General features: G+C 41.5%; 1 protein-coding gene across 12 annotated transcripts in view; it reads right to left on the bottom strand.

Annotated features, from left to right (window-relative positions):
- The window catches only part of CACNA1C (calcium voltage-gated channel subunit alpha1 C), a 235,327-nt gene that overhangs the window by 174,070 nt on the left and 38,959 nt on the right, over positions 1 to 22,298 (bottom strand). The window contains exon 1 of one of the 12 annotated variants that reach the window (XM_072400031.1): positions 16,424 to 17,346. The exons of the other annotated variants lie outside the window; for them this stretch is intronic. Within the exon in view, the coding sequence (XP_072256132.1) occupies positions 16,424 to 16,472 (49 nt within the window). The 5' untranslated portion in view covers positions 16,473 to 17,346. Of the gene's footprint in view, positions 1 to 16,423; positions 17,347 to 22,298 lie in introns of those variants that run through there. 12 annotated transcript variants of the gene reach the window in all.

Consider the following 22,298-nt stretch of genomic DNA (forward strand, 5'->3'; position numbering starts at 1 on the left):
TGCTGGGTCCCAGGTTGGAATCTCAGCCAGGACACTATCTGCATGGAGTTTGCAGGTTCTCCCCGTGTCTACATGGGTTTTCTCCCACATTCCAAAAACATGCAGTTAGCTTAATTGGCTTCCCCCCAAAACTGACCTTAGACTGTGGTAATGACATATAACTATGGAAGGGACATTTGTGGTCTCCTTTAAAGGGCAGCTGTTGACATACCCATGGTCTCTGTAAAGCTGCATAATAAGTTGGCGCTATATAAACACTGTGTAACAATAATAATATTATAAGGATCACCAGGTGAATTTAAAAGAAAAAAAATCTGACAAAAGGAAACAAATGTATTAGCTGTAATATATTCCATTTCTATTACATATATTACATAATGGGACTATGCCCTAAAATTTGGGCTGTTCTAGATGCCCCTTCCTTAACCTAACAACCCAGGGCACTGATTTTTTTTATGGTTCAAAGATTCGTGTATGGTATGAACTGATCACAGGCAGATAATGAAGACACAACGTGATGTTCATATCAGGACATAGTACAGGCCATTGTAGTCCCCATCAGTGCCACCTCCCGTGTGTGGACGTTTGTGCTGCTTTCCAATTGAAATCTGCAGAGAAGGATCATACAGAGCAGCCAGTGTGACCTCTGCAAGGTCAAAGCACTTTAATAACCGCGCTCCATCCTTTCCACATCACCTGGCTCCTAATAATATTTTCATTCCCAGAATCTCAGCTGATAGCTCAGTCACTTGAAACTGTGAAAGAGAAAATATCCAAATATTTAAATGCAGATAAAAAATCATTTCTAAGTCGATTACTGTAACAAAAAGTAAAGATTTTTTTTTTGGCAGTGGAGAAAAGAAAAACATCAAAAAGGAAAATTCGCTGGCGTTGTTCACCTCTGCGATTTGCGTTCAGGCGAGGACTGGAAATTACATAAGTACTGCGGATCCAGAGGAGGCAGCGATCCCAGGTTACCATAGCGCTGGGATTTTACTATCGACAAGCTCCTGATGCTCCAATTTTTCACAGCTTGTATTCTTAAAGGGGCAGATTGCTGGGGAATGCGGCGCAACATCCGTAGTGTCTGCAAGCTGCAGTAGAGTGCGCTTGTTGGCATGGCAACGTGTGAATTTCAAGCGCTGCATTGCATTAAATTTTCCCAGGCGTAGTGACAGCTGCAGCTATGCCTCCAAGCAGACTGCAATGCAGCCATGCATCTGACAAAGCCAAAGGCTCCGTCCATCATATCATTTACTAATGAGGATCTCTGCGATCATTGCTGTCTCAGTTCATTTCACATCGCTCGTCTCTTTCCCAGATACTAACAAGGAAAATGTAAACAAAGAAAAAATGTAACATAGTTCTTAAATATTGTGGCTGCATTGGTTTTCTTTTTTTAATGTGTGTTACTTCCCCCACCTTCTAGATTGTAAGCTCTTCCTCCTCCTGTGTCACTGTCTGTATTTGTCTGTCATTTGCAACCTCTATTTAATGTACAACACTGCGTATAATGTTGGCACTATATGAATCCTGTATAATATTAATGCTTTTTTCCTCTTTTTATTACCAGAACATCGTGCCAATAACACGTCCTGTCCTAGGGTTACAACCACAGACTAACTGATCTGTATCTTTAAAAAAGAAATGTTGTTACTTCAGCATTTTTTTATAGCATAGAGGGAAGGTATATTAGCAGGAGCTGGAAGCCATGCAATTTAGAGGAGTACAGGCAGTTAGCACAAAACATTTCAGTTCACAAGATTTCTGGCAGGATTCTGGCTGTTTGATGGTATTTTTGAAATATAAAAGGAAGAAAATAGGAAGTTCAGAAGAGTTTACACACTCCATATCTTTTACATAGTAGGCCAGGTTGAAAAAACACATAAATCCATCAAGTTCAAGAAGATTAGTGCGCAATCACAAAACCATATTTATATCAATTTTGTGTACCCTCCAACTAAAGATACGTACACACGTGCAATCATTTTCGTTGGAGATGAACGATTAACGACCGATTGTTTGATAATCGTCAACAAAAAAAGTACACAACGATGCCAATGAACGAGGAATGTCGAAGGAAATGAACAACCGTCCTGGCTGATTTGTTTGGGCGACTATCGTTCGCTATCTATAGTGAGTACGGTTGTGTAGTGATCGTGGATGGTTCTGCGGTACACTTTCTCCGCTTCAAACGATCATATCTAGAGTGTGTATATTATTGGTGGATTATATTTGAAAGATCATATCGTTACAGCATGTACAGAATCGTGCACTATACAACCGTTCAAAATAATCGTTGATCTGTTGTTAGATGTTAATTTTCTAATGACACATTTTTGCACGTGTATACCTAGCCTAAGGGCCCATTTACACCAACAAGCCCGCGGAACATACAAATTCCATGCTGCTCTAAATTCCAAACACGACAAAACTAAACCATGGCCTTAGCTCTGTAAGGGCGCAGTGCTGACTACAGGGACACTGATGTCAGGTAATTCCACATGTGAGTGCAGTGTCCACAATTGTGGGCATTAAAGGATTAAGAAAGTAAGAGAGCCCTAACGCTTGCTATAAATACACATAAAAGAATCTGAAATTTGTAGAAAAAACAACAGATTGAACTTTGTATCTCTGCTTTTCAGTTATTAACACTTACCTTACCTTTCCCGCTGGAGCCCAGTTCACCTACCACAGCCCCTAACCCTCCAAGACAGAACTCAGCCTGGTGGTTGGGAATTTAGGCGCAGAACATTGCCTAGTGAGAAGAGGAAGTCATATGACTCATACCTGTAAATTGAGAGTACATGGGCTGAAGAGGGTGGCAGGTGAGCGCAGGGAGGTGTTTATGGCACAGGAGGTGGGCTATAAGGACTGTATAGCTGGCTGCATGATGGGCACTGCCTGGCATCTCACATGGGCCAAGTACATCCACAGGACATAAATTTCCACAGAATAAAAAAAAAGTATACTATTAGGTTTGGTACCTTAACATTTTATTTATAAGTATTCGTATAGGCTGGGCCACATTTTTCTTCTTACTTGCTCTTGGAGGATATCTGTCCGCTATAATTCGTTCCACCCTTTTTCTACAGATTGGGGGTTTCTAGCTCTTCTGTTGCAATTTATACTTTATAAAACACATAAAAACCTTAAAGGATCACAGAAGCCCCATAATAGTCACAACAGGTGTATAGACCCAGAAAATCAGTGCAGAGATAGTGGGAACTCCTATTAATGGGCACAACAGGTGTGCATACCTGGGAACGCAGTGCTGAGAGGGTGAGAACCCCCTATAATGAGCATAGAAGGCGTGCAGACACAGGAACTAAGTGCAGGGATGGTAGGAGTCCCTCATAATGCTCACATAAGGTGTGCATACCTGGGAACACAGTGCTGAGAGGGTAGGAACCCCCTATAATGGGCGCAGAAGGTCCCATAATGCCTACATCAGGTGTGCATACCTGGGAAGTGTAGGGATAGTTAGAACCTTGTATGGGTTCAACACTGGCTGCAGGGGACTGGCAGCACAAAGATGTAACAAAGGTATAAAAATATTATTTAAAAAAGGTAAAATACCCAGTTCCCAAGGAGAACTACAAGTCATCCAGTTATGGTTTACATCTACTTTAAATGCGGTCATTTTTAGGTGTGCTGGTGACCTAGGATGTTTATGGCCACTGATGAGCAGATGTAACCAAAAGCTCCTTGCAAAGGGGTAATTTTCCACCCAGGTAACATGAAATCAGGTTAGCCTTTTGGGTTCATCTGACCACGCTGGCTTATGGCTGCATCACATTCTCCTTTCTCTGTGGACATCAGAGTGATACCCTGCCAGGGATGGAGAGGGTTAATGCAGTGCCTGTATGTAGAAGAAAGCCAGCACATAGCATGCTGAGCCCTCTGTACAGTCTTGTCTGCTGCTTGCCCTCCACATCTGCCAGACAGTACTGTCTCCTCCTATGTTTGCTGTAAATCTTCCTTACAGGAATTTCACCTAAACACAACTGACACCTCCCAAAGGGAAAAAATGTGTAAATCAGGCTCAGGGAGCTGCTTAAAAATATGCTTTCAGGGAATCCAGATCTTCTTAACTGTGAACCAGAAACTTTACTGCATTAGTAAATGTTAAAATACATAGTAGCATGTTCATATTTTACAAAATCTACACCTTATCATTAAAACACCCCCTCACTCTTCAGTTAGCAACTTTGCATAGGCTGAGATGATGTCATCAGTCTGCTGCAGGCATGAGGAAGCATTTCTACAATCTCTTTTCCCACCAGTGATAGACTGCAACATTGTACCTTTGCAGCAAGTCACAAAACCTACTAGATTGTAAACTCTTTGGGGCAGGGTCCTCTCCTCCTGTATCACTGTATTAGTCTGTCATTTGCAATCCCTATTTAATGTACAGCGCTGCATAATATGTTGGCGCTATAAAAAATCCTGTTTGTTAATAATAATATTAATAATAATAATAAAAAGAGAGGCTGTAGCACAAATTGTTTTTTGCCAGAAACTGAATACAACCAAGAACTGCACAGGCACCAGGACTTAAATGACTGAATCATCTCTGAGCTGGCAATTCAGTGCAGGAAGTAGATGGTCAGAATAAATAAAGAAGGATGGCTCTATCTTTCTGGAGAGAAAAGCAGATAAATGTTTCAGATTAGATCTTAAGTAATAAATACCTGGAAGTGTTAAACTGAATCAATAATTAGGAAGTTGCCCACCCAACCCATTGGAAGATGTGAGGGTACTGGTGTTGACAGTGTTTAGGGATCTTCAAAGGCAGTAGTAGGTTAAAAATGGCTTCCATGGTTGAAGGGACCCATCTGAGGTATGGTGTCCCTGAGGAAATGGTTAGGGACTGCCTGGTTTAAGATCGTGTGGCAGACTCCGCCATTCTTGATGGTGGTAGTCGGGTCTTTTGAGGACCTGTAACACCATTACCAGATGTTGGTAGCAGGTAATAGGCGGTTCATATAATGGCACTGGTATTAATTATTCTGTTGGTATTATGTTAATAATATGTAGTTATTATTATGTTATTGTTATGTTGACATTAAGGAAAGAGAGTATGAATGGCAAAATAAACAACTGGTATGGCCATTTAACCTATTGGAGGTGTTGAGTATTTATTTGGGGATTGGGAGGACAATGGGCCTAATTTATTAAAGCTCTCCAAGGCTGGAGAGGATACACCAGTGAAGCTGGGTTATCCAGCAAACCTGGAATGCCATTTGCTATTTGCTAGCAAATGTTTTGAATCCTGGACCAAAACCATTTCAGGTTTGCTGGATCACCCAACTTCACTGATGAAAGTGTATCCCCTCCAGCCTTGGAGAGCTTTAATAAATCAGGACCAATGGATTTGGGGGGAAGAAGTTAGAGAGGTTGATTAAGGAGGGTTGCCTAGGTCTTGGTGGTAGGGTTAGAGTAAGAAAAGGCGAACTCTGAGCTCCCCCAAATCATACACTATACAGTTATTGCAATGCAAGAGTGTGTTTTGCCCCTTTCCCCTTTTAGGGGTTGCAAATGACAGACAGATACAGACAATGGCACAGGAGGAGGAAAGGACCATGCCCCAAAGAGCATACAATCCAAAAGGAGGGGGCAAGTAGAACACAATAGGAGGGGGGGGTAGGACTAATGCTAGGCATACGCTGTACAATTTTCCCCCAATGTTATATTTGAGCCATTTAAATCAATGCTTGTGATTGACTACAAGGGTTCAATTTACTAATCATTGGATAACAGAATTACAACTGATTTTACCATTATAACTAACTGAAATAATAATTGTAACACAATGGGATCTATCTATAAAGCATGGTGACATTTGGTGAAACATTCCCTAGTGGAGAATCAATTACTGCCATTGAAATACACGGACCTGAAAGATTCTCTTACCAAGGAAGGTTTAGTGAATGCCAGCTTAATCACACCACAGAGACCCCAGAGTGATTTTGATTTTATTACAATGGTTAATCAATCATAAAAACACATTGCCTGATCATAAATGGAATTGATTTAATTGATTTTTGGTTTGGTTTGTCTAATCAATCAAACATTTTGTAAAGTATATACTCAGTTTTCAGCCACTAGCCTAGAAAAGATGGAACTTCCTTTATATATCTAGGTGGTTGTAGCATGTGTGGTATAGTTCATAAATTTTCTTTTATTTTAAGCCTCTAATTGCATAAAAATCAAATGAAAACTTAAATAAAAATGATCATAATGTTAATCCAATGAAACAAACTGGCAAACATGTGACACCATGGAGTGTATATACTGACAAATCTAATACCTTGATCCATGTCATGGCCAACAGGAGACTCTTGTAAAGATTGTATGTGCCCATCTGCCTGTTTTATAATGCCATAAAAGCATGATTTTAGTTACTGCTCAGTTATATTGTCTCTGCAATACTAACGAAGGGAAAAGCAACAGAACAACCATGGTCATCTGCTGGGAACAATTTGTCTGTGGTCAATTTAGAAAATAAAAGCAGATTCCCAAATGACTTTTTCAGCAAACAGAAGTGGGCAATGTCAGGAAATCTACCAAGAAGTGAACAAAAACATCATATTTAGAATGCATTTTCTAATTACTGCTCTTCTCACACCAATACATCAAAACTTATACAGGGACAAAGCAAACAAAGACCATGGCGCAAGATGTCAGCAAGGTTTTTGTTTCACCTGGTTTAGACCTCTCAAACCTTCTGCCATTGTTTTACAGCAAGAGTAGTAATTATTCTCCAATGAAAGCTAAGTCCAGTAAGGTGGTCATTTTATATACATAAAAATGCTTAGCGTAATCAGATGTGTAGATGTCATAACCTGGTAAAAGTGAAAATATGATGCAAGGTTTAGACAGCTCTGGAAAGTCATGTGGTAACCTTGAACCTTGCTGCAGAGCCATTAGGGCCTGCAGTGTGTCGGGATTAGCCATAATTCTTGTCTGTGACTCAGTCCCTGAGATCACTAAAGGTCCACACAATAAAAACAGATGAATGTAATGTTACTGAAAGTTCTCAGGGTCTGCAGACATAATAAAGAAGAAGGTCAGAGACTGCAGAAATGATACAGAAGATGGTCAAAGACTGAAGATATTGTACAGGATATGGTCAGAGACTGCAGACATTGTACAAAAAGATGGTCAGGGACTGGGGACATTACACAGGAGATGGTCAGAGACTGTAGACAGGATACAGAAGATGCTAGAGACTGCAAACATTGTACAGGAGTTAGTCAGAGACTGGGGACATTGTACAATAGATGATCAAGGAATGGGGACAAACTACTGGAGATGGTCAGAGACTGCAGAAATTCTACAGGAGATGGTCTGAGACTGCAGACAGGAGATTGTGAGAGATTGCAGATATGAGCCCACATTCAGGTTGGGCACAATCAGAACCAGCTCATGAGGTGTATAGCAAATATTTGACATGTGCAGACATCAGCAATTTTTCTCACTTAGCAACAAAAGCATTGCAAATAAAAAAAGAAAAAGCAATAAACACAAAGCAGAGAAATGTCGTTCTCTTCCCGTATGGTTTGCATAAACTGTGGTTGAAGGACAGGTCCACATCACCCAGCCTACCATCCTAATAGAAAAGCGTTTGAGGAAATTTGGGTCTCATCTTTACGCATCACAGAAAACATCTGGACACGCGATACGTCAGTGATCCTCACATCTGTCCCACACACTGACTAATATAATATTTCCAAACTCCTGGCCTCTAGACTCCCAACATGTCATGTTTGTGAAATATCTCCAATTAATCAACCTTGAATCCGCAATCATGAATGCATCGCTCATTAGCCCACCTGCCTGAACGCATGAGGAGAGCTTATGATGCAGCAAAAGCAGAAAATTAAAAAGAAATAATCTGAATGCTGTGCTGGTGGAAACTGGACTGTCCTTATACTGAACTCAGCCGACCATCAGATACCATGCACACACAGCCAAAGGTTTATCACCATTTTCTATGATCAGCACCATCACTGAGAATTTCAATTATATCTGAAATAAATGCACAGTGATTGTTTCTCATTTAAAAAACACCAAATGCCCATATATTGAAGGCCTTACAGTTATAAAGATAACAAAAAGCAAAAATTACCGTTTATTATTATTTTTAATAGCACTTTTTGAAGCTTTAGCTATGCCTGTATCAATACAGTTATGCAGCAAAAGTTTTTAATAAAAAAATATATCACCTAAATGTAAATGTTCGATTTCCAATTCAATATCAGGGAGACGATCTCATCAGTCTGCTGCATCACAAGAAAGCATTTCCTCAGTCTACCATTCCCCAGTGATCAGATTGCAACACCTTGGGATTAACATTGAATTCAGTAAATTGCAAGCCTGCAGGTGTTATTGTTGTTAGTTAAAGTTAAAGGTTAGATTAAAATAAATGTAAGCCCAATCATTAAAGTATCATGTAAGGGCACATGGGCGGATTTTTACTTGATGATCCTGCCATAAAAGTCCTTGTTTAGGCACTTCCTGGTATGGGGTGACAACTCTATTGCCACCCTATCACATGCACTCCTCATCCAGACACCGCTGCTGTCACTATCATGAAGCTGGTCCACAGCAGGGATGTGCAGCCAACACTGCAGCCAGAGCATGTAGATGAGAAGTGGATGAAAAAAAACTACAGATTTATGTTTCCTACTTTGGGGAAAATGGAATTGGTTTAAATCTACTTTGTGGTAGGGGTTTTGCAACATTAAGGTTTTGGGGGTAAACATCTAAACACAAAAACAAGGCAGCTTACCGGTCCAGAGATTTGGCGGCTACATTAGTTTTCTTTTAAAGGCTATTTTAACCTGGTTATCCTACCAGTAACACACCACCTTTCCTGGGTTATACAAAATGCAATATGGCCCCTGACCATACTCAGCTAAATCGCCTTGGCAGGGGGACCTCGGGTCAATTCTGCAAAGGGGCCCACTATTGGCTATGTCCACCATTGCTCTGTATCCATGAACAGGCAAAGTTATCACCCTAGGCTTCTTTCATGATGTAGATGTCTCTGCCTCTTCTCCATTATAAAGGGGGGAAATGTTATACTACATCCAAGATTCACCCAATTTACCCAAACTTTACACATTGATAGCTGGGAAGGCTGATAACATTGATAAAGTTTCACTTCCAAGTACAAAAAGTTACAAGCACACTGGTTTTCCTGATCTACTCAGCTTTAAAATAAATGAATCCAGCTGCCAACCACCCTGAAGTGATGACAAGTCCAGGACTTGCCATCAGGGCATCATAGGAAGGCACCATCTTTACCGCCAACTCTACAGCGGACTTTTGAGAAGATTTCACTTTAAACATTGGATGACCAGTGAATGGTGCATGTGCTGTACAAAAAACAAAGTCACCAGAAGCCAGGACTTTACTTTTACACAAAGGGGACATTGCACGTATCTTGTGTCAATTACTTATCTCCTGGTGACTTTTGTTTTTTGACTTTAGGTCCACCCTAAGGTTTAGATATAATTTAGGTGTTAGAAGTATGATATGTTACTGGGATAGGTTAGGAGTCCCGGCATTTAGGGTTGCGCTTATGCTGATTTTTGGCACTGGAAGCTTTGCCAATGGCAGCACTGTGCCCTTATTCCAAAATTGAACACAGCAAGCTCTGATCCTTCAATACGACGCTATGACAATTTGTTTCTTCTTTGGAATACCATCGGACAGAACATCACCACCACGGGTATTATGTAACCACGACAGACATGAAATAATTCTAGAACTTTTGGTTAGCACAGGATTCTATTCTCGCTCTGAGGGCTCCGTGTATCCAGGCAACGCAGGGGGTGTGAAAGCCCTATAATTTCCTAAAGGAAAGGAATTCTTACTGGAGGCCGTGCCTGCTGCACCGTCTCCACAATGCTGAGAACTGCCCTAAATTTATCCCACAAAAAAATAAAGAAATGAATGGAATCCCTTCGGACCTGACAGATGTTCTTGGTAAACGGGGGATGGCGGTTTCAGCCAGGACCCTTCTGTGCTCTTTTATTGATTAGTTGCCTTTTCTTCCCCAGGCTTTCTTTTTTTTCCCCTTTATTTATGATGGAAGAGGTGTCACATGATTAATGATTGCTTCAGGAAAAACTACAGTGACTACAGGTGGGACAACTTTCTGCCTTAGGATGCTGGACAAATTTACAAAGCTGCTTTTGTTCTTCTCCATTGTTTCCCCAATTTGATTAGGGAATTAGAAATATACAGAAGGGTGAGGATTTAATATTTTAGATCTATTATTATTGAACAGGATTTATATAGCGCCAACATATTACACAGCGCTGTACATTAAATAGGGGTTGCAAATGACAGATAGATACAGACAGTGACACAGGAGGAGAGGACCCTGCCCAGAAGAGCTTACAATCTAAGAGGTTGGGGAAGTAGCGCACAATAGGAGGACATCTATATCATCTAATTTTATTCCATACTAAGAATCTATTTGCGCAGATGATTTGACCCCTTTTGGTCCCAGACGCATAGCAAACTTCTGCTTTGCGTTCAATCAGCAGAAATCCGCACCGAAGGTGTTGTGTTTGCATGCAGTGCCCTTGTGGTAGGGCAGCTCTTCCGCGAGAGGGAAAAAAGCGCCACTGCACAGCCGCCACCAAGTGCAATGCATGCACGGAATTATTCTCAACTACTCCCATTCAGTCTAATGGGAGTGAGGTTGAGCCTATTGCAGAACGCTTTGATCAACCACAACTCTGAAATGGTGCCGAAAAGATCACCGTTAGGGAAGATTAGGGGGGTCTTGACACCTAAGATTCACCCAACTTATTCAAAATATTAAAAGTTTCCATTGGATTTAGGTAGAAAAATATATGATTTATGGATAAAAGTCAAAACAATGAATGTCAGATTGATTTTTTGATAAATGGGATTAGGGATTAATGTAAGGGTTTCAGATATTATATTTTAGGGAGATAGAAAGCGTAATTTCTGCCGCCTATATCTCTCCATCTGACAATTTTATTGACATGCAGCTTTCACTAAAGGTCAGGGCTGCTCATTAATATGTATTATTATTGCTCATTACTGCTGTCTTATTGTATTTATTATTTAATAACCTTTATATATATATATTGGTTGAATGGTCGGGTTTGTAACAGGTACACTTTACACGCCATGTTGTCATCAACAAACACACAGCTAATGGAAAGCTTGTTGAGAAAGATTCACCCCGATCAGTAAAATTTTTAACTGCTTTTTAGGCACCTTGTGAACTTTTCAGATGTGTTTACTGAACATCTAGAAAATCCTAAAAGTGCAGGTAGACATTAAAAGCACAAAACCCAAACAAAGGTATAGAGATGATACATACTCCATGCAGGCATGGGCCTGATTAGTTTTTACACCTATAATAAGTAATTGTAAAGGGTTCCTAAGCTGCGCGTCTCCACACTTCTACTTTCACCTAACTTCCACCTGCTGGTTCAGTGATCGTGCACAATCCTGGCTATACTTCCAGGTTACGTCATCCTAAACCTGCTGTACTAATGATATCAGTTGCCAAGGTGATGCTCTCTCACTTCGGTCGGAAATAAAGTTTCAGCACTTGTTCTGGAAAGAGACATCTGCTGGTTGGATCAATCTGGTTTGCAAACCACTGATTAGATAAAAAAAAATTAAAAAAATAAAATATGCAGTAGAGCTGCACTGATATAACTGATATCAGGCTATTCATGAACTGATAAACAGCGCCCCTAGTGGTGGGGGACATTTGTGTCAGTTTGCTTGAAAACTTCCAGCACGCTGGAAGATCTGCTGCAACCTGTTCCAGTTTTTCTTTTGTGCTGTAGAGGAAAAAAGATGGATTACTGGATAGACAGTAATGTCCAAATCAGGTGAATGTCACACATATATGGGAGGTGTACCAAAAGATTCACATTTCTGTTCATCCAGTCCTAAGCACACAGCACTCCCTGCCTGGATTATCTCTGCTGCAGTTAAAAATACCATATACAATTTCCCAGCCTGTGATTGGGCAGTTAAAGAGAAGCAGCTGACAGATGAGCTCATCCTTCTGTCACTGCCCTCTTCTCAAGCCCACCTGGCTCCTGTGCTATTCTCCCTCCTCCATTCTGAGCTCTGCTGTAAATGAACTGCAAGAGCCTGATAAGTCCCATTCAGCTTTTGGCACGTCTTGAATAGATATCATAACCTCATCACACGCACGGATACAAGACTTCTCTAGAGCTGCCCCGACTCTCTGGAATGGTCTTCCTCGTCCTATTCGGCTTGCTCCTACTTTCTGCTCATTTAAAAGAGCACTCAAAACCCATTTTTTCAAACTTGCCTACCCGTCTTCTTCTGTTTTTTGAAACCATCACTACTTCCCACCACTACATATCTCCCATCCTATTGTGTGTGAAATTCCCCCACCCACTAGATTGTAAGCTCTTCGGGGGAGGGTCCTCTCCTCCTATATCACTCTCTGTATTAGTCTGTCATTTGCAATCCCTATTTAATGTACAGCGCTGCGTAATATGTTGGCGCTATATAAATCCTGTTTATTAATAATAATAATAATAATAATAATATCATACATTTATTGACATTTACTGAATACAGAACATCTCAATAGTAATCAACATACCCAATAGTCCTGACTGCTGCATTAGAACCATGATGGGAGAAATTTTACTGCAATGACCCAGCAGATGCCCAATGCTGCTTGATGCTCAGAAATATCAATGGTGCAGCATTCTACTTTGGCTAATGGTGGTAATTTTGAATAATTTTGTGCATTGCCCAGCAATGAATGCAGCTTTCTAGGACATTACTGCAGAAGGTGGAATTTTCCACTGCTGATTCCTCTGCAACTGCACTACAGATTGGAAAAACCAGATCTGTATGATTTCTACAACACAACACTGCAATCTGTTATATACATCAATGATATGAATTCACATTGCAGGATGGAACAGAGGGGCCGGATCTATACTTGGGAACAGATGATAGATCTGGTATGTGATTGCCCTGAGGTTCTGAATATTCAGGTAAAGCTGCCTCCCCCACCTTCAATCTTTCAGCACAGATCCAACCTGTCCTTTCTATGACTCATCTGCAGGATCTACATGGGGTCGGTGACCTTAGCAAGGCTCCCTGCACACATTCACTACTTTCCTCTCCCCTGCCATGTCTGTGTGTGGCTATGATGGCCCAGCTGTACAATGCATCTGCCAACCCAATATATTCCTCTACCAACAGACAACAAAATGACACATTTTACCTTCCATGAGACACCAAAAGGGTTACTGCATAAAACGGCCGATCTCTATCTGGCAGTCGGTGATGCAGTTACTGCCTGAGCTTATCAGTGAGTTTGAGATTGATTTCAGAGTCAGAGCCAGTTAAAAGGAATTTTCTGATCAATGCACAAAATAAAATAAAAAATAATGTACACATTTAATAAAAAAATCCAAAGGCCGATCAATATATACGAAACAATAAATATCTGCGTGTTTTGGTTACCAGCACTGACCATACAACTGTGAACATACAGGAAAAAGCCAGTTCCCTTTTCTAGGGCAACAAGGGAATCGTCCTTAATGGCTTACAAAATTAATGTAAAATTTTTGGCAAGTGGTGCTTCTCATCACATCAAAGTCGGTTTTTAACCCATTACAAAAGCTGATCAGCCTCTCCTTGTTTTTATTATGGTAAAAAGGTCATGCTAAACTTCAGCATTGAGAATTCACCAACACTATTCACAGTTTCACCTAAAACTGGCCTGCCGGTACCAATGACAGTGTCACCCTCCTGCCAGATTTGTTATACCAATCATTCATTGATTTTACTATAGCCTTGTGGAAGAGGAAGAAGTGTGGCAGGAAACGTTCTAACTTCCTACATTGGATCTGGAGAAGAAATGGTTAATTTCAGGGCCTCCCCGCAGCACTGGGCCAGCACATATCTCCAAATCTAGACATCACCCAGGTGTATCTGGACAATGTCAGCTATCCAAGCTGTCAGATCCCCAGTGATATGGGGGAGGGCCGAGCAATGTAAGGGGCGAAGCTCAGGATTAAATTAGACATTAAATTAGACTAAAGCCCTGAAGTATGCAACAAGCAGAATCACATTGGTCCATCGTTGGAAACTTATCATGATTTTTATTATCACATTTTTAAGAATGGATTATTTCAAACACTCCCCTCAGCTGTGGGCTCTTCCGCAGCAAATATTTTCCAGCACGCTAATTCCTTCTACTAACTTTTCAAAATTAGTAAATATGTGCCGGTCCTCCGGAGACAGACAGATGCTGGCCATGATGTCATTCTACTAAACTGTAGCAGTCTCATCTAACGATTATTATCTCATTGAAGTGCTGAGTGTGAAATCTTTATAGGTATTGAATTATTGCTTATTGATTGTGTGTCTTCATCTCATGAATTGTTCCCTACGCACAATGTTTAATTAAATCGCACAATTAGCACCGGTCGGCAGGAGAAAATCTGAAGAAAAATGACTTTTACATCCGTGTAGCATCTGTACTACTCCCCAGATAACTCAAGAGTTAAAAACTTGTTTGGGTCTGGGGTGACATAAAAAGAACTTTTACTTACCTTGTTCCTTTGCCATAGCAAGCTCCGCCTTTGTGCGAGTGATACCCCTGAAGCCTCTTCTATAAGGGGCTCCGGGCCGAGGTCGCAGGTACTGGCGTCATTCTCTACAATGCAGGGGCTGACCCACTGCAAGGCCACTTCTATCCTGGAGTTCAGCTTTATATTGGCTACATTGTTATACATACTATAAAGTATAATTTTGGGGGTACAATGTTGGGTAGGACTTACATGATTTGGGGGTGGTAATTTGTAGTGGCCAGGTGGTAATAAAAAAATAGAATTCTGCACGCGGGGGGGGGCATTGCTGCAGAAGGAGGTCCTGATTCCCTATGTAGATCTTTATAGACCTGTGTCCATTCCAAAGATCTCACAAAGATAAGATAAAAGATTTCTAAAAAATGGTCTGAAAAACTACAGGGACTGGAAGAAGAAGAGAAGGGAACATGATTGAAACCTATAAGTACATGAAGGGTGTGAATAAGGTAGAGGAAGGCAGGATTTTCAATATGACGCTAAGATTGAGAACACGGGGACATGACCTCAAACTAGCAGGAGAGAAGTTCAAAACTAACCTCAGAAAGTATTATTTTACCAAAAAAGTAGTTGATCCTCGGAACAGACACCCAGTAGCGATAGTGACAAAACAGACAGTAATCTAACAAAAAGTGAAAAAAGGGAGCAAACTCGATGGGCCATTGGTTTTTTTTTCTGCCCGAATTCCTTTTTGTTTCTATGTTCTAGGTCTTTATTACCCTTCTATACAGATTATTGTAATAAACAGCAAAACTACCCCAACCTCAGCAAGCATAACCTCCCTCCCCCAGCAAACGCTGAGAGCCAGTGGCTGTTCTGGGCTTTATGGTAATGCATTAACAAGATGAAGAGAGCAATCTGTTTATTTAATATGATCGGTATTATCCATCATAAATGATAGGCAGCCTCTGTATCCAGGCCCCGGCCTGTAACCCCTGCAGTGCCGGGCATCCTGGGGACTTGGTGCATGTGGTCCCCAGGCACTGCAGGTGGGCATAGAGGCAGAGACCTCACTAAGTATTTTTTTTTTTTTTTGAGAGGCAAAAAAATCAAAAGATGGGAGTACGTAAAAAATATTGTGCATCATTAGATACAGAGAATGTAGAAAAATAAATTGTGAATACAATTACACAGAACAGCAAAACACGGTAGGTAGGTATAAATATTACAAGATGTAGATATATGTATGTTACAACAAAAAATACACAAAGCTGATATAACACAAATAAAAACTGCAAACCATTCACACAGCAAGCGAGGAGGTGACACATTGCTGACAACCTCAACAAACCTTCTCTGGTTGACCAGGCCTGAGCCAGCAGAAGTGCGCTCAGTAGATGAGGCCCTCTCGGACAGAATGCCCTCCAAAATCGCTGAGAAAAGAAAGGCTGGGGTGGGGAGGGGGCTAGCTTTGATGAAAATGCCCCTGCAACCCCGAAATACACATTTTTGCATGCTATAGCACGTACATGCCAGCTCTAGACAACAGAGGACGGTGTCAGAGCATCCTGAAGGACCTGTGGATTGCATCAAACATAACAGCTGCCCAAAGGACTCACCATTATGACAGCCTCTGATACTGATAGGGGCCACAGATGACTTGTAGGGGGTGAGATTGGCCAGGAAGGTGTGGGGGAACCACAAGTCCCAGGCAGAAAATTTACTTGGGGCTTGTGGTTCCTCAACAGCTGGGCCAAAGTGGACTAGCCAACATGGCATGACATGGTAACAGGGTTAGTGCATGATGGTGGTCCAAGACCCCTCACCTTGGCGGTCTCCCTCCGGTATGTACATTGTCCGGCTTTCATTGACCATTGAGAAAAAGAAAGAGGTCCAAGCTGAATCCCCTGCAGAAGGCCAGATTCGGGGGTCTGCTCCCAGGAGACAAGGGGGGCAGGAAAGATGGAGCTGTGCCCAGAGGTATGTGCCCGCTTTACAGTAGGGAGGTCAGTCCAGTAACAGTGGGGTGTTGGGGCCAGTCTGGTAATGGGGGGAGGTCAGTAATATTGGGGTCCTTATAGGGTACTGGGTAGAGGGGTCTCTCCAATGATGAGGAGGGTTTGGTATGAACAAATGGGGTATGATTTTGTGTGTCGGGGGGGTCTCTAAGGATAGTGATGGAAAATTGTGGGGGTAAGGAGTTGTTTTAAAAAATATTAGGTGTTTGGAGAGGGGGGTCCAGTAATTATTCAGAGGTGGCTGGGTGCAACAGGTGAAAGGGCCACTGTGTCCAGTGGTTATAGGGCTACCTGTGGTCTATGGAAGCAAATTATAGAACGTGGGGGGTATAAACAAAAGGTGTCTTGTATGGGGGTCTGTATGTGCGGATTCCTGGAAGGGGGGGCAGTCTCTGGACACCTTAGATAGGGAGCAGGCTACCAGAAATGATAGAGGGCCTCCAGCAGAATGGGGGTCCAAAGGTGACAGCTCTGTGTCCAGTAGATTGGGTTGTTCTCCAAAACAGGTGTCCTCTGTGTCCAGGGATGGGGGTCTCCAGGGATGAAGTGGGTCTCTGTATCCCAAGATCAGGGTCTCCAATGATGAGGGATCCCCAAAGATGTGGGAGATCTGTGCCCAGAGATGGGGGTCTCCAATGATAAGGGGTCTCCAGAGATGAGGGTCCCTGTGTCCAGAGATGGGGGTCTCCAGAGATGAGGGTCCCTGTGTCCAGAGATGGGGGTCTCCAGAGATGAGGAGGGGCCACATTGCTGCTGCCAGGGGCCACACAGCCCCTTCCAGGGACCGCACTGCACCATACAAGGGGTGCACTGCGCTATGCAGGGGCCACATTAATGCTTCCAGGGGCCACACATCTTCCTCACCCCTATACAAGGCATACACTGAGTTATGCAGGGTACACATGAATGCTTCCAGGGGCCACACATCTTCCTCAACACTATTTAACGGGTGCACTGAGCTATGCAGGGGACACAATAATGCTTCCAGGGGCCACACTGATCCATACATACAGGCGCTATGCATCTTCTTTACCAGTATGCAGGGGGTATACTGAGCTATACAGGGGCCACACTGCTTTCTTGGGGTCAGTACTGTACAGAATCCACATTACCGCTTCCATACTGGTCTATACTAGGACCACAATTCTCACTCTAGGACACTGTACAAGGGCCACCTATGCAAAAAGAGAGGGCTACACTCATTTTTATAGGGATCAAAAAGCTATGTCCAGGGGCCAAGTTGTTCTACACAAGGATCAGACAATTAAGTCCAAGAGCCACATGCTATTGAGGACCCATTAGGCATTTCAGGGGCCCCAGTGGGTATAGTCCTACCCTTTACAGTTTATTATGACACAGCAGAAGTCTATAGAAACATGGAGAAGTTTAAATAACAAAGCAGCAAGTTTCTGTAGCTTGGATATAGCCTCTAGTAGTCATGCCATGACAATCATCAACCTTTCTGAACCTTTCTAACATGGGGGAACGCTTGAAATAATGTTCAGGTCCTCACAGAACCCCTCCTATAATTACTATATCCACAGTTCAGAGTACTTTAGCGTGGTGGTCAGTAGGAAGAATGCCTCCTATATTGCTAACCAGTGGGAAGGATGTCACTCTTACAGATAGCCAAAAAGACCATTGTTGTCAACTGACCTGAGAGGCGCAGATTGCTCATCACACGAGAAGAACCCCTAGGAAACTCTGGAGGAAACCTGATTGAAAAACACTAATCAGTCTCTTATAACATGCCAATCATCTAAAGCAACTTGGGGGAAACCTTTACCAGTCTCTTATAACATGCCAGTCATCTAAAGCAACTTGGGAGAAACTTTTACCAGTCTCTTATAACATGACAGTCATCTAAAGCAACTTGGGAGAAACCTTTAACAGTCTCCTATATTGTTGCAGTCATCTAAAAGAACTTAAGAGCAGCCTCTCATAACATGGCAGTCATCTAAAGAAACTTAGGAGCAGCCTCTTACAATCTCTTATAACGAGACAGTCATCTTAAACAACTTGAGAGAAAACTGTAGCAGTGTTTCATAGCAGAAGTCTGATGAATTTTAGTTAAATCCTTTAACAGTTTCTTGAAACTTAGTGGCAGGTTTCTGTAACTTGGGAGCTGTCTCAGTCTCATCTAAAGTAACTTGGGGGTAGGCGCTATTATTTTTGTAGAGTAGCTGACATCTGGGAGTAGGGATGAGGTTACAGGTTCATTATTATAGATTCACAGAAAACTCATAAGATTCGAAAAGTTTGTTCATTGAGAACTTTCAGATGAACACATTTCCTATCAGCCAGAAATAAGGAATAACCCATAAGGCAGAACATAGTGTTTTCCCTGGTCAGCTGACTCACATGAACCATCAATATGGGAGAATAAATAACCCGGCGCCCTTTCTGTAATAGGATGCGCACACTGTAGCCACATTGTCAGTGTGTTTTTGAGATTTTTATTTTATTTTTAATTTGTACCACATGGCAGCAGCATTCCATGCCATGACAACAACTTGCATATTAGCCTACAAATGGGCACAATTGAATAACAAGATTTGCACCCTATTGACTTTATTGACATTCACTCAATGCTAGACCTAGACAGATTCACTAATCCTTACTGGGAAGCAGCATTTAACAGTGTTTATTAACATGGCAACAGAATAATGTAACTTAAACACTTTCTTGTAACATAGCAGCAGGTTTCTGTAACCTATGAGCAGTCTCTAACGGTTTCTTGTAATATGGTATCTATCTAGGGGATATTTAAGGCCAAGGAAGATACCTCTAAAAGTGTTTGTAATATGAAAGTCACATAAAGCCACTAAAGAGCAGCCCATGACAGTCCCTTTTAACATAGTAGCTATCTAAGGCAACTTGAAAGTACCCTCTAACAGTCCCTTGTAACATAGTAGCAATATAAGGCAGATTGGAAGCAGCCTCTAACAGTCTCCTGTAACATGGTAGATATCTAATGCAACTTGTGCAATCTTAAACATTTTGTAACAATGCAGCCACTTAAATCAACTTGAGACAGAGATCTAACAGTCTATAGTAACTTTGTCATCATCTAATGTGAAGTGGGAGCAGTCTTTTGTATTGTGACAACAGTCTTTACACCACAGGAGCAATCTCTAGCAGTCTCTTCCCCAATTATATATATAGCTTGGATCCTTTAACAGTCTCTTGTACCACACCACACATTTGGTCCTTATCCTTCTTCAAATTTAATTTTTCAGTATTTATGACCAAGTCGGCTTTGGTATTGAAAATCTTAACCATATCAAAGCTGACTTGGCCTCCAGATACGGCCTTATTACTAATACTGTTGTCGTGTTTGGTATTTATGGGTAACCATTCTGCATTCTCCCTTTTCTCTGTCAGGTACCCCGCTGAGTATTCATGACCCATGCCATTTTGTGGGACAGGGTGAGTGTGTTCCTAAAAATCTATTTCTGCCCACACAGGTTTTGTCTTCATCCCAGGTCCTCTACTATTGCCAATGACTGATGTTCTTTTTTATTGATTAGGAAATATAACTGCAGTGTGCAATTAAAAGAAAAGAAAGAAAGATGACATTTGGGGAGATGTTCAGGCCTGCTCCAATTTAGGCTGAGTGCTGCAGATTTGCGTGGCGTGCCAGTTGGCACCGCTTGTGATATCAGCAAAGCTGGAAAATGCAATGTATCTCACTCACGCTAGGCACCCTGGATAGATGCTGCACGCTCCCTGCGGATTAAAGGACCACCGTAGGTTCTGCACCATTTGGGAGTTAATGTTGCGCGATAGCAGAAGCGCTTAAACATATTTACCCTCTTCTGTTTTTTTTTTCTTCCTCTTCACACTGATTGCACATGTGAGGGTATGCTGTGTGCAGATTTATTCTGCAATATCCACAGAATCATTTACCGGCTATTTTGCATTAATTGAAGGAGAACCATCAGCAGGATGCACGGTGCAGGAATATTACACAACGTGAAAATCTATCTTTAGCCGTCTTCTTTAATGGACCACAAAATGTAATCTAAAATAGTCTGGAAAAGAATGCAGCATCTGATTTTATAGTCATGACCACATCTATCTATTGCACACAATTCACTTTGCTTCCCTAGGGAACCTCCTTACCCCTTCAACCCTCACCCCTAATTGTGAACAGCTGCAATGAAGGCTCAGGCAATAAGACACAATGGGGATGATTTAATAAAGGAATATAGGCTGTTCACTTAGCAAAGTCAATTATCCCATTATCATGTAAGGAATATCTTACCTAGCTTAGCGAATTAGGTGAAGCTCTGCAGATTTCAACTATTTAGTCATATGCAAGCAAAAAATAATTTTTTTCCTTTTTATTTACAATTCCCTTGAACATGGATGGCGTATTCTTTGCAAAGTGCGTTTTCACCACATTTACTAAGCTAAGTGAAATATAACTTGCAAAGTGAACAGCCTAAAACTCTTTTTTAATTAACCCCATTATTGGCATTCAGGTCTTGGGTCCTAACCCTTAAAGGGGTGCATCCAAGACCCCCTAGGTTTTTTTAATAAGAAAGATCATGGGGCAGAACATGTATTTTGCAGTCTGTATGGACGATTGAGAATGCACAACAATGAATTTGCTTACATAATTTGTTTTTAATGCCTGTTAACTCTGGAAATGAACACATTTTATGTCCTTTTTTTAAAAGGGAAAAGAAAAATGCAACAGAAAAAAGGAAGACATTAGACTAAAGGGAATGAACAAGGATAGGGATAAACTAATTTGTCACACATGCAGGACTGCGTGGATGTGAACGCATCTTGTACACGGTACCCTAATATTCAATGCGTGAGGTGCAGTCCTAGCTTTCTGTGAACAAATGATCACTATTCACCCTTCTTCTATATTATAGGGATTATTCCCACTGGTTCGTCTTAGTGTCTTAATATGCATTAACATGGATTGCATGGAGGCAACCTATTTGAATGGGTTGCCAATGCAGCAGAAATCGGAGATTCACCTTTTTTTCTCACATAGTAATAAACTGGTGAGCTTCAATGTATGTGCCTCAGAGGTGTGTTGGTTTTTTACATTAGGATACCATTAAAAATGAATGATACTGCAATGTGCTAAAGCATGTAACATTCATTGCATCAGCACGTGTATTCCAGCAATGCACCAAACTGGATTTCTATGAAGGGGCAGTGAATTTAAAAGGTAGGGTATGTTTCCAGAAAATTATTTTTAATTATGCCCAAAATTTGAGTACATTAAAAAAGGTTATTTTAAAACTTTTTCTTTGAATGGGTATGTTTTACCCTTTTTTCTTTTAACTCTTTGTTGGTATCAATGTACCCCTGTACCAATTCAACTCTGAGGGGGTAGATATGTGGTCACTTTCCTATAAACAAGGTTTCTTCATTCTACCAATGGTCCCCCCACAGCTGATGTTAACCTCAATCCTTTAATAGGACACCAGAGATGGGTATAAGGCCCTTGATCCTCAACATTAAGACAAGGGTATTTTACAAAGGGGGGATGGGGCTGGGTCCTCAAACTTCACCAGAAATTTAACGTGGTTGGACTGGGGACCTGGGGCCAGCTCTAAACCTGAAGCTCATACCTAGTCAGTAATAATGCTATTTATTTACAGACCCATTTTTGGAGCAGGTTTTTCTAAAGCAACCTAATCTTTTCAAGGCTTTC

The sequence above is a fragment of the Pyxicephalus adspersus genome, chromosome 2, assembly GCF_032062135.1.
Source record: "Pyxicephalus adspersus chromosome 2, UCB_Pads_2.0, whole genome shotgun sequence".
Taxonomy (NCBI): domain Eukaryota; kingdom Metazoa; phylum Chordata; class Amphibia; order Anura; family Pyxicephalidae; genus Pyxicephalus; species Pyxicephalus adspersus.